Source organism: Ptychodera flava, chromosome 5, assembly GCF_041260155.1.
Source record: "Ptychodera flava strain L36383 chromosome 5, AS_Pfla_20210202, whole genome shotgun sequence".
NCBI lineage: Eukaryota > Metazoa > Hemichordata > Enteropneusta > Ptychoderidae > Ptychodera > Ptychodera flava.
The window spans coordinates 9,306,001-9,318,015 of NC_091932.1; the positions used below are offsets into that span (position 1 = coordinate 9,306,001).

The window sequence follows — 12,015 nt, forward strand, 5'->3', positions numbered from 1 at the left end:
GGTCAACAACAACAAGAACAACACGAGTAATATAAACATAAACAACAATACCAACAACAACTAGATTTCTGGGTTTCCTATGGTCATACAAAGCAGTACTTCGAAAACACATACAAATCCATCCAATTAGAAGAGAAACGGACGCGTGCAATAATAAATTGTGATTTTATTCTGCTGAAAATTCAGATCCGCGAACCCTGAAGATCGTCGTCGGCTATAGCAAATCAAATTTGAACACACATTCCAGCACCCTTCAATCATTGGACGAAGTGGAAGTGCAGTATTCACACAGTGCTGTCTACTTAGATAACAACACAATACGTTGGAGTGTGATGCGGCATTGCTGGATTGTTGAATGCCCCTTTACTAAGATGGGTTGAAGAGTTGGAAAACACGTCGAGAAGCCTGATAATGTAAAACGGTTGGTTTAGCTGACCACTTTTTCATATATATAAGGGTGCATGCTCATTGCATTTATAGAAGAGTCCGTTTGGCCAATCAGTGGTCAAGCTTGCTACAGTTTCCTATAAAAGCGCGTACACAAACACGTAGTTATGACGGATTATACATTTGCATAAGCAGAAATCTGCGAAAATGTTGTCGCTGGGGTCATCGTAGCTGCAATAAATAGTCTACGAGCCTTGCAGCTTTTTTTGTCATGTCTGTCGTGTTTGCTGTTTTGTGCTGGCCTGTACCGGTATGTGTTACAATGCCGGACCACTGAAAACGCAGAAAAGTTTGCCCAGTAGATCTAGATCTGCTGGGAACAGAAATAACTACAATGTTGTCATGGCAATATTCCAGTGGATACACTGGCAGGTTTTTTTTTCCAACCTCACTGTAGTGATGGAATTCATTTATCATTTCTACCAGCCAAGACAAATGTTTTCCTTATTCTTGTTAGAGCACACTAACTATGCACAAAACTGCAAGTATTGATAAGAACCATAAATTATGTTTACATTTTTATACCCGTTGTTGTAAGAATGCTGAGAGATTAAAATTCCATTGTTGTGTTGAATATGACCTATGATGAACCATACTAGCAACCAACCTACCCAACCAGATGTATGTCAATATCTGTACATAATTTCTCACTGTACAAAACTATGTGATGGCTATTCCGACTGACAAAATTGCAAGTATGGCTATTAGGCATTATGATTATCAGCATTTTTGCCTCAACCTGTCAGCATTCCAAGAACAAAACATTCTTGTGTACAGGGCTAGAAATATGTCTGCGTTGGAAGCGATAATTTGAATTTCAACTTTGATTGTGAAGAATCATGTAGCCCTCTTAACGAGTCAAGTACATGACTCTCAGTAAAATGCACATCTTAGTCACTCATCAGTGTCAGTGAAAGTTTATAAGACTAAATTTACTTTCCATAAGAGCACACATTAGGAGGTTGTGACAAAATGGAAGAGAGCTGTATTTACAATGAGAAGTGGTTTCTTAGAAGTTTACAAGTTTACAAACACATTAAAAGCACTTCCAAAAATAGAATTTTGCTCATTTTAACTTAATTTTACTAGTCTTTCGTAAAATGATTTTAAGGACAACTTTAACACAACCGAAATCTCACTTCAAGAGAAAAGTTTTTTAAAACAAAAAGTGTTAGAAATATGCCTGTTGTGCGGAGTTGCCTGTAAAGTGACAATTTTGTTTCTCTGAACGATATGGATATTGTAGATGCTTTATTATGATCATCAAATTTGATTATGCTATTCTTATATAAAAGACTTCGATGACATTTCAATAATGCAAGATTACACAGCCACATCATGCAAAGTCAAATGTGTTCTACTGTAGCAGTAAATGTAATTAATATCTTGAAATCATGTGCCATGATGTCATATTGATGATATGAAAAAGAAAACTTATCTGAGTGACACAAAGTCCTAGTTACAGATCAATGTGGGCTCTGTTATTGAAGTAGTGTCATGTTCTTGTTCTAAAAAGTTGTTATGGTTTCTAGTATAAGTTGGAAAATGAAGTTAAAAAAAAATTGAGCATAAAACCTCTCCTACTAACAAATAAAATTTCGTTTTGACCATTCGCAATAATTCGGAAACAGTTTATTAATTTCAAAAAGCTATTTAATTTTTGAAATGATTAAGCAATAAAGCACACAAAGCTACGGTATACTGCAAGATTTTGACCAGTTTATGACATGTATGCATGAGCGACAGCAAGTGCACATATGAATTGAACTGGTCAAAATCGAGTGGTATACTTTGACTGGGTGTGCTTTATTGCTATTTTATCATCACAGTATATTCAAATTCAGGCATGGAACGTCAAAAAGGGATTTTCGCTCCTGCTGAGAGCCAACTGTGCTATATCACAATTATACCACCATTTTTTCACATCTCGACCAATCAGATTGCAGCATTTGCGCCATCAATATACTGGTATGATATAATGTACATTATATCATACCATATTGATGGTGCAAATACAGCGATCTGATTGGTCGAGATGCGAAAAGAACCATGGTATATTGGCAATACTGGTATACCACGGCTAGCATATGCACGAGTTCTCAGCTTGAGCAAAAATCCGTTTTTTGACGTTACACGCCAGAATTTCAATATAGTGTTATGATATAATAGCAATAAATCACACTCAGCGACGGTATACAACTCAATTTTGACCAGTTCACTTCATATATGCACTCGCTGTCGCTCGTGCATATATGTCGTGAACTGGTCAAAATCTCATGGTATACCGTCGCTGGGTTTGCTTTATTGCTTAAATAATCGATTTGCTGCTGTTGTTAATTGCATCCTGATGCGGTTCAACAGATGAAATTATTATCAGTGCCTAATTCAAAGTGTTGAAAATCATGGATACTTACAGTCTCATAAAGATTTAACCATATAAGATGTATACATGTACACATGATACGATACCTTGAAAGTTAATCAGTTGACTTTGTTCTTATCAATAAATTGATATTTTTGCAATTTTACCTCAATACCAATAATAGACATAACAAGTCTGTACTGACAACAAACGTTTATTGTAAATTAAATCAAACAGCCTAATCTCAACTTAAAATATATCTACACCTAGGTATATTCAATTTTCTTCACCAGTTCTTTAATGTTTATTCTCTCATACTAGTCGTATCCAATGAGATGATTGTAATCATTGACATTGAAGAGCTTGGCCTCTCTCACTATCAATGTTGCTAGCCCTTGGTAGATGATCCGTTGACCTTTATCTGAACTTTGACCTGCATCCTGGCAAGGAATTGTTGCCTTCCTGGTTACCTGTCTCTGTTGAATGTATTGGATCTGTTGATGAAACCTTAGTTGTTGATGTTCTCAATAGTCACTGCAGAGAGAGGAAAAAGACACAGAAAAAGGTTACAACAGCGTCTTCAGTTCAGATAGCAACAGATAAATTCAAATGAAATAGGAATATGTACAGTTAGAAGGAGTATGAAAACATTTTCTTTGAAGCAGCTGATTTGCAAATCTACTGGTACTTTTACCAGTAGCTATACTGGTACTCTTACCAGTAGCTATTCCAAGGAGCACTATTGTAAGGATAGTTTGTGAAACCAGTTGAGAGCAGCAATCTTTGCAATCATCAAATGCACATTATTTTTCTTCATAGTATTCTATTGCTTTCTTGTAATGAATGATACTTTACAAGAGTTCATGTGAACTTATGACAAAACCAAAGTATTGAGGAATACTTGAAAATGTAATACTGCATAGTCTTAATATACATGGATAGCTGTCTGAAGTAATTCCTTGCATGGTCAAAGTGTCTCTAGAGGTCAAATAGGATCAGCCAGACCATGCCATTCAATAGATTAGATAATGCACAGATATGTACCGATATGGGTATTGGACATATAGTAGAATTATTCATGGAAGACACAAGAACAAGACAATCATGTGCCTACTACTTGGCACTGATAGAAGATCAAAAACACCAAATGCAGCCACATAAACTTTTATATGGCAATGAACTTGAACAAATAAGCTGACCATCTGATGATTGCATTGCAATTAAGGATTTGTAGATTTTATTTTTCAGTAGTCTCAGTCTAATAGACTTTTCCAGGAAATGTTAAGATCTGACAACTGAAACAGACACTGAAATCACATACTTCTAAAATATCTGTAAAGTATATGGAATGATAAAAAAGCATTATGCCATATTGGTTGTGGTTTTGGAATGCAAAAGGAGGACTGCCATTGTTAGAAATGTAATTTTAAGCTTTCTCACCATGTATGTCTTTGCAGCTCAGCTAATCCACAAAGCAAGGGCAGACAGTAAAACAGCAGAGAAAGGACGCCAGCTTTCAGAAACGACTTTGAATATTCTGCTTCATCTGTTGCTAGAATCACTGAAAGCTACACATCGATATCTTCAAACTGTAGGGTCTACATCACAGCTGCATGGAACACCTGATAAATCTTTCTATTACCCGAAAAAAGGAAAGAAATGTCAAGGTTTTTCCTGAAACAATAACAATAAAATAAATAGCTCTTCTGAGCGTGATACAGATTAATTACACTAAGTCTTGCTTTTCTTTCTATTACATGTATTATGTATACTGTTATGTTTCAAGTTCTATTATTCCACAATGGACAAGAACAAACTGAGTAACATTAATATTTAGTGACCATAAAATGCACTTGAGTCCATCAATGCGCCACTACACTTACCAGTATATGTCTATTTTCTTGTCAATGCTTGGGATAATGTTAGAGGAAGTTTATAGAAATAGTAAGACAATAGAGAATAGTATTGACTTTAAATTTACACTGTGTGACCGATGACTATTTTTGTCAGTTTGGCGTACCTTTTAGCTCTGTGCCTCATTTTTTGAAGGAGCCAGATTACAATGGACTAGTTACCCACATTCCAAACTGTGAGGGCGCTCTAACCTAAGGCAGACTTACAGCACCATATTTGATGACTGAGCATAACAATTCTGTCAATATGTCGGCTTTATATAACAAAGTGCTTCCATGGAGATATGGGTCAAAACTGTGTCACTTAATTAGGACAAACTGTATCAATAAGCTGAGAAAAACTATTTTGGGCCACTTTTTTGATATGCTCACATTTATCTTGTGTCAAATTTATGTTAAGTTCCATTTATTCTCATGGAAAACAAGCTGACATATTTCTTTAACCGAACAAATTCATTTGATCAATGTTAAGTATCCTCAGAGTCAAATATGTCAAGTAAATGTTGTCTTTCAAAACAATACTACTACAATATACTGGCCAGTATATTAGAAAGAAACTTACTAGCAATGACAAATTACCAACACATGTATTTTCTCTCGTCATCAACATTTCAGGCTTGCAATATGCAATCTATTCTTATAGAAGGTTTCAACACGGACAGACAAATCTGTATAAATACTAATCTTAACCAATTCTGAAGCCAATCAACAGCTGTCAGAGATCAACATTGCATTTCCTGAACATTTACAACTAAATCAGAGCCTGTATTATGTCTTTGTAAGTAGCATTACTGTAATGTGGACCTTAGAGCATGGTAAACTGTTACAAAGGTTAGCATGCAGTGACTATATGTGTTTGATAGTACCAGTACAGAAAACCGACAAATGTACAGTGTACAAACAAATGCCAACTACCACATACTGACAATGAAATGCCAACATCCTCCCTCTTCAATATTCAATACAGAGGATAAGGAAACATACACACACAAATATTTTTCCAAACATTGGGAAATTGTGTTCCCTTCAAAGAGAGAGCCATGGTGCATATACATCATGCAACTAAGTTGATGAGTCAAAGCTTCAATGATTATATTTTACAGTTTTGCTACAGAGAATGCCCTATTGAAATATGATTTCACACTGTAAATACAGAAGGAAATCATTACCTCATATACATTTACCTCATTCATGTCTCATTAACTTAACAAATCACAAAGTCACATGTGAACACTTTCTTGTATGTTTGGGGTTTGATCTATTCAGAGTGAACAATTTTCTTGAACCACTTCCTTGGACTCCAACAAGCTGACCTTCACAGGTACTTTTTTAGAGGTTATATACGGCAAGCACGGGTACGTATTTGGTTGCAGATGTACCGTAAGACCTCTTTGGTGAAAATCTTCACCCAAGAGGTCTCATATCTGCAACCGAATACCCGAGTGCACCGTTTATAACTTCATTATAATATGCTTAAGTCAAATACAAGTGGACAATGTCATTATTTAGGACCTAAGTTGGAATGAGGCTTCAGGCACCCAGCCTCGACACAAACTCTACAAAAGAATGTTTCAGAATGTGCGCTAGCGTGTACAATTGAATGCATACAATACAGTAACATAACGCATCAATATTGCCATTACACATCGAACTTGAAGAATTTTACGTGAAAAAGGGCTCAAAAAACTTTTAAAAATTGCATGTATTTGGTGTTACATCGCCATAACTGCTTATACAAACTCTTCATTTGTGGGTTTATCGAGCCGCACCAGACTAAAATTTGACTATCAAAATCAATCTCTTTTTCGACACCATTGTGCGTTAAGCTCTCAAGCTGGAGTTTGAAATTTGCACAAGCTCAAAAATGTTACGCAGCGCACAGGTCTTCTTGATGAGAATATAAACCCTGGCTCCAGCCAATCATATTGCCAGATTCCAGCTAAGTATATTATAATTCATTTTATGATGAAAAATAAATTGTTTGGCTAAAATATCAATACTGAATCAGATGTTGTTTGAAGCAAAGTCATTTTATTCACATGGAAATCATAGCAGCAGGTTAACTAGTGTCCTGTGGCATGGCATGCTATGATGGATAGTCAACAAAATTATCAGTGATCCATAAAGATTAATAGTTTTTGAAAACTGTCATGTATCGGTGAAACAGAACTCACAAAAAAGTCCATAAATTCCGTATTCTATGAACTGTGACCGTATCAACACTATACAGATAAAATACAAAGATTTAGTTTATATTTGAATTCTTGGTGAAATATTCTCAGCTACATGTATCTACTGTACTAATTACATGAGTGTTGCATGAGTTTTGGGGTATATCTGTCACAAAGGCACATCTGTAAATGGTCGTAATGTGACAATCAAGGAAAATATACACCTATGAGGAGATGGCTTTTCTGTACATAGAGAAATGTGTGTAGCATTACTGAATACTCCATTGAATCATAAACTGCATAGTAATTACACAAGTGAAATAAAATTGCTGTGCCAAACCTTATTATTAAAGTATTTTTCCATTTCTTTTGGAGAGTGATTAGTTTTGTAATTGCTATGATATTTATCAACAGGTATTGTTGTCAGTAACCTAGCTTTTAACCCTTTGAGCGCCAAAGTCAATTTTTGTTGCCCTTATAAAAATGTATCACAGTCAATTTTTGTCAGATTTTTGCCAAAATTTTGATAAAAAACTGGGGCCAATAAAATGTTGTGTTCCTTTGGTCCAAAATTATTTAAAAAATTACAGAAAAGTTCCTGAAAATTGGTAAAATGTTGCACTAAAATTTTTGGTGGAAAAAAATACAGCACTCAAAGGGTTAACTACATGTACAAGTGCTATGTTTAGTGTCACTTACAAAATAATGCATCTAAATCATGTACCTGTAGTAAAAGCTAAGGGTTTTGACATAGTACTGAAAGGGAAAAGTTAAATATTAGCCACTCTGTTAACTTCATTTTCAGACCTCAGTTCCACTTTCAAATTCTCCCAGAAAAGTCTTCTCCCGGCTTCATTTTCCGCCCATGTGATGTACTTCTTTGTCAGTAACATTTTACGCAAAACTCGTGGCATTACAACATCGGGAATTTCCTCCAACAATACAAGAAGGAGAACATCTCGCTTCTCCTCAAATAGATAATTCTGCGCCATTCTCATTTCAAAATAACACCATTCACTCTCAGCAAAGTGAGGTGAAAGCACAAGCATGGTTTTGTTACTGTTCTCAATGCTATCCAAAATGTTCTCAAAAATATCAGCTCCTGCCATGAAATCACGTTCATGCAGACAGAGTTTAAAATTTGGTGGATCAACGTTTTCTAAATTGGGAACTAACTCCTGCCACACCCAATCTCTATCATGTTCATTGTAACATACAAATGCATCGTATTTCTTATTCAATGGTTGGTCATCATCGTTGATCTGAAGTCTGTAGCCTCCAAATCTAAGCCTTCCAAGGAAAATAACATAACGTATATGCCAGCGAAAGCGGATTGCAAGTTACTGTGAGAAATACAGCAACGCAGGTAATGGGTACAGAGATCAGAAATGCCTGATTGCATTCCAATCCAAATTCTAAACTGTACAGTGATTTACGTTTCATACTCTCTGGTGTTCCACACCCTGACATATCAAGTTTTGTTATTTTGTCAGTTTCCATCCAATTGTAGAAATTTTTCATGTTGCATTTTGAGCAATCAAAACCATTTGATTTGATCTCTGCATTGTGGAGATTGTTCTGCGATTTCAACCATTCAGTGTCAAGATTAGCTAGTTGAGTACCCATCAATATTAATGTCTCCATGTTCTGTGTTTTAGGTAGGTCATCTATGCTAGTTAAACCAGTTACAGAATTCATGAAAAACCACTTTGTATAGGGGAAAAGTTTCAAAAATGAAATAAAATTAGATGTTTGGTGGAAAATAACATTTCTGAGAGCTAATATCTCGACCGGGACAAGCTGAGTGGGCATGCTCGTCATATCGTCAAAAACACAAATTTCTTGAATTTCAAGTTTATGAATCGTTGGTAAAAGAACCACTTGTAAAAAACGAAAGGGAACACACGGTGAATTGGAGTTTTCTAGAAATAAGTGCTTAAGTGAAGGAACATCACCTAGATGCAAAAGTTCAGCATTGAAAAATGTGAGAGATAGATTTTCCAACTTATTTGCGTACCTGAAAGGGTGAATACCATTGAAATCCAATCTAGAAAGTTTGTTTCCAATAAGCGAAAGTGATTTCAGTGAACTTAGAGGGTAGAACACCTGTTCTGGAAATGATCTGATCCAATTATATGATATATCTAACAACTGTAATCTTGTTAAGTTGGAGAAACTGTCATTATGGATCGAGGTGAAGCTATTGTAAGCAATATCCAAATCTTTGAGAGAAAACAGTGGTGTGGTAAAATTGGCAGGAATTTCACCTTCAAAGTCATTGAAACTAAGATGTAGATACGTCAAAGTTGTGAGTTCATTCATGCTTTGAAATAGTTCTGGCAGTTTGTTGAAGTGGTTGCCACGCAAGTCAAGTGTCGTCAACTGTTTTAATCCACTGAAAGTTCCAATGGAAAATGCGTAAAGTTGGTTCTCATTGAGTCTCAGGGTTTTCAAACTATGAAGACCGACAAAGGCATCGACAGTGATGTGATTCAGGGCATTTTTACTGATGTGCAGTTGTTCCAAGTATGGCAACCACTGAAAGACACCAGACAGCAGAGATAATAATGCATTGCTTGAAAGATGAAGAACAGTCAACTTTGTTTCTTTCAAACCCCGTAGTGTTGTCACATTGATTGCTGACAGCCGTCCATATTGCTCGGTCAAGTCTAGTCTCGTAACACCAGAATATTGGAAATCATAGAGAAGTCTCTCCAGGGAATCTGAATTGATTTTGTTGTTGCTGAGATATACAGACATTTCTGATACATTTTTCATATCACTGTACGTTCCTTGTTTAGATTGTGGGTTTTGCATTGCCTGGTACATGCCATACTGTCTCTTATTACTGAAGATAATATTTGGTACGATATCATCTTTCAGGAAGCACAATTCCAATGACAGCTTCTGTAGATTTTCGAGATTGATGTCACTGCAGGTTGTATCAAATTCATTTTCGTCAAACAGCACTGTTTCTATGTTGCTGAGCACTTGCAATGCTTTGTTTGGAAAGCATGTCATTTTATTACCATGGAGATGAAGTTCCTTCAAGTTTGTAAGACTTTCAAATATGCCATCAGGCAGGCTTGATATGCCTGTGTCCTTAAGTAGAAGACTTTGAAGATTATCCAATCCACGGAAAATCTGGACTGACAAAACTAGAAAAAAATTGCTTGAGAGGTCCAGCTCTGTTAAAGTTTTAAGCTGTGAGAACAGTTTATCAGGCAGCTTGGTGATTCTGTTGAATGATAGAACAAGTACTTCCAGTTTTGACAAATCCTGGAATGCATCGGAAGCTATGATAGAAATGTTATTTCTATGAAAGTTCAGTAGTTTCAGATTGTTCAGTGCTTGTAAAGACATGGAGCTGATTCTGGAAATGTGATTTGCAGAAATGTCCAAGCAATCAAGCTGTTTCAAAGTCACAAATCCATTTGGCGGCAGCGATACAATCTTGTTGGTGGTCAGGTCCAAGTACGTTGTGTACGATGGTATTTTCTGTGGTAAGTAGTGGAGTTCCCTTCCTGAGCAGTCAACATAGGTGGTATTGTAGACTTTGCATATAGGTTCTGTCTCACACTTCCAGAGACTAATGACCAGTAGGAACAGAGTAAAACAATGTTGCAGCATTTTCCACAGTGAAACTTCACACATGAACTAAGATATCAAGCTAAAGATGGCAAACTATTCCTTTCCGAAAGACTCCCCAGCAGCATACAGTTTGTACTGTAGTTGTACATAACAATCAACTGACTGGTACAAAAATGAATGATGTCATTAAAAAATAGGAAGTTTCTCCTTGTTGGTATGGAGTAAACATACAAAAATTCATATGCCACAGTTTTTATGTCAAAAGGTCAAGCTCTGGGCAAACAGTTCATAAAAATAGAATTCCTGGTAATGTGGTACTTTATGACCTGAATTTTACAATCTTCTTTGTGAATGCTGAGAGATCAAGTTTGTTGAATGGTAAATATCTAAAAAGCACAAAAAAGGGCATGGGTTGCCTATCCGGTATCTCCTGGTCATATCCAAATTAAACATTAATTTCTTGTAATGATTGACTCTCTTATAAAGTGGAAGTTGTGATAAAAATTCAGGTGTTTACGACAAAATGCTACATACATTATGTACTTCCCCTGTCATAAGACCTGAGTTTACACACTCACTGAGAAAAATTTTTGTAGCAAGCTTCTAAAATATTTTGGTTTTAGAACAATGTAGAGAATTCATAGGGTTTTAGTATAGAGGCACCGGTAGAGTGTTCAAAAGAAGTTGGTTTTTGAAAATACGTGATGCAACAAGTATTTTATTCATTAAAGTTAATCTCAATTTAATGCAATGCAAAGCTCAACCTTTTATGATAGTTTCATTATTTTTATTGAAAAAGTGAAACAAATATATGTTTTTAATTCTTCTTTCTTCTAAATTATGTTGAAACACATAGAAATAGCCCTGCTATCACAATGCATTGTATACAACATCCAGTGTTCTTGTTGACAATAAATGCTAACCACCATTAACGCAAAGGAACGACACGGAGACAAGTGTTTGGCCGAAATCCGGGGTTATGCATGTACTGCCATGGCGGGGGCAACGAGGCGTCATAGCGGCCTGGATGGCGGTACCGGGTTATTGGTACCGTGCATCGGGCAACGTGCTACCAGTCGCCCGCAGCAGACCCATGACAGTACCCCCCAAATTATGGCCAAACCGCGGGCATGCATGACTGCGGTGCGGCAGTAAAGCAGCCCCCCCCCCCGTGGTGACCATGCGTCATTGGGAGATTTCTCATAGTATATGTTCATTGTTCCTAACGTTTCATGTCTCTATAGTTCATGTAGCGCCATTACATCGTTGGTATTGTCCACCGAGAACAGAGTCCTACGTCAAATTGTTGGCAAGTTGCGAGTACCTTCGGTACTACGTCGAGGGTCTCCTATGGTGTCGTGATGTAGATCTGGTACGCGTCACTCCTCCATCTGCCCAGTGTCTTTATGAGCCAGCCAGGTAAGCCGGCTTCGGCGGTGGTTGTGGCGGCACCACCGCGGGAGCCGGTCCCCCAAATTGAACAGGCGACTAATATTGGGTACATCTCTTTCCATTCTCTTGCCATCCCATG

General features: G+C 36.7%; 1 protein-coding gene and 1 long non-coding RNA gene across 2 annotated transcripts; both read right to left on the reverse strand.

The window, feature by feature from the left end:
* Nucleotides 1-1,685: 1,685 nt before the first annotated feature.
* LOC139132949 (uncharacterized) lies at nt 1,686-4,446 on the reverse strand. The gene is made up of 2 exons (XR_011552502.1): nt 4,250-4,446; nt 1,686-3,343 (listed from the first exon to the last, which is right to left on the reverse strand). It is a non-coding gene; the product is annotated as an uncharacterized lncRNA (long non-coding RNA).
* Nucleotides 4,447-7,244: 2,798 nt separating this feature from the next.
* LOC139132950 (insulin-like growth factor-binding protein complex acid labile subunit) lies at nt 7,245-10,629 on the reverse strand. Its single transcript, XM_070699290.1, has 2 exons — nt 7,618-10,629; nt 7,245-7,557 (listed from the first exon to the last, which is right to left on the reverse strand). Exon 1 carries the CDS (start codon nt 10,545-10,547, stop codon nt 8,178-8,180), a length of 2,370 nt encoding a protein of 789 aa, XP_070555391.1. The 5' UTR covers nt 10,548-10,629; the 3' UTR covers nt 7,245-7,557; nt 7,618-8,177.
* Between the last annotated feature and the right edge of the window lie 1,386 nt (nt 10,630-12,015).

Bases quoted from the DNA above. Each gene is read 5' to 3' on its own strand.
- LOC139132950 (XM_070699290.1), bottom strand. From the start codon at position 10,547: ATGTGTGAAGTTTCACTGTGGAAAATGCTGCAACATTGTTTTACTCTG.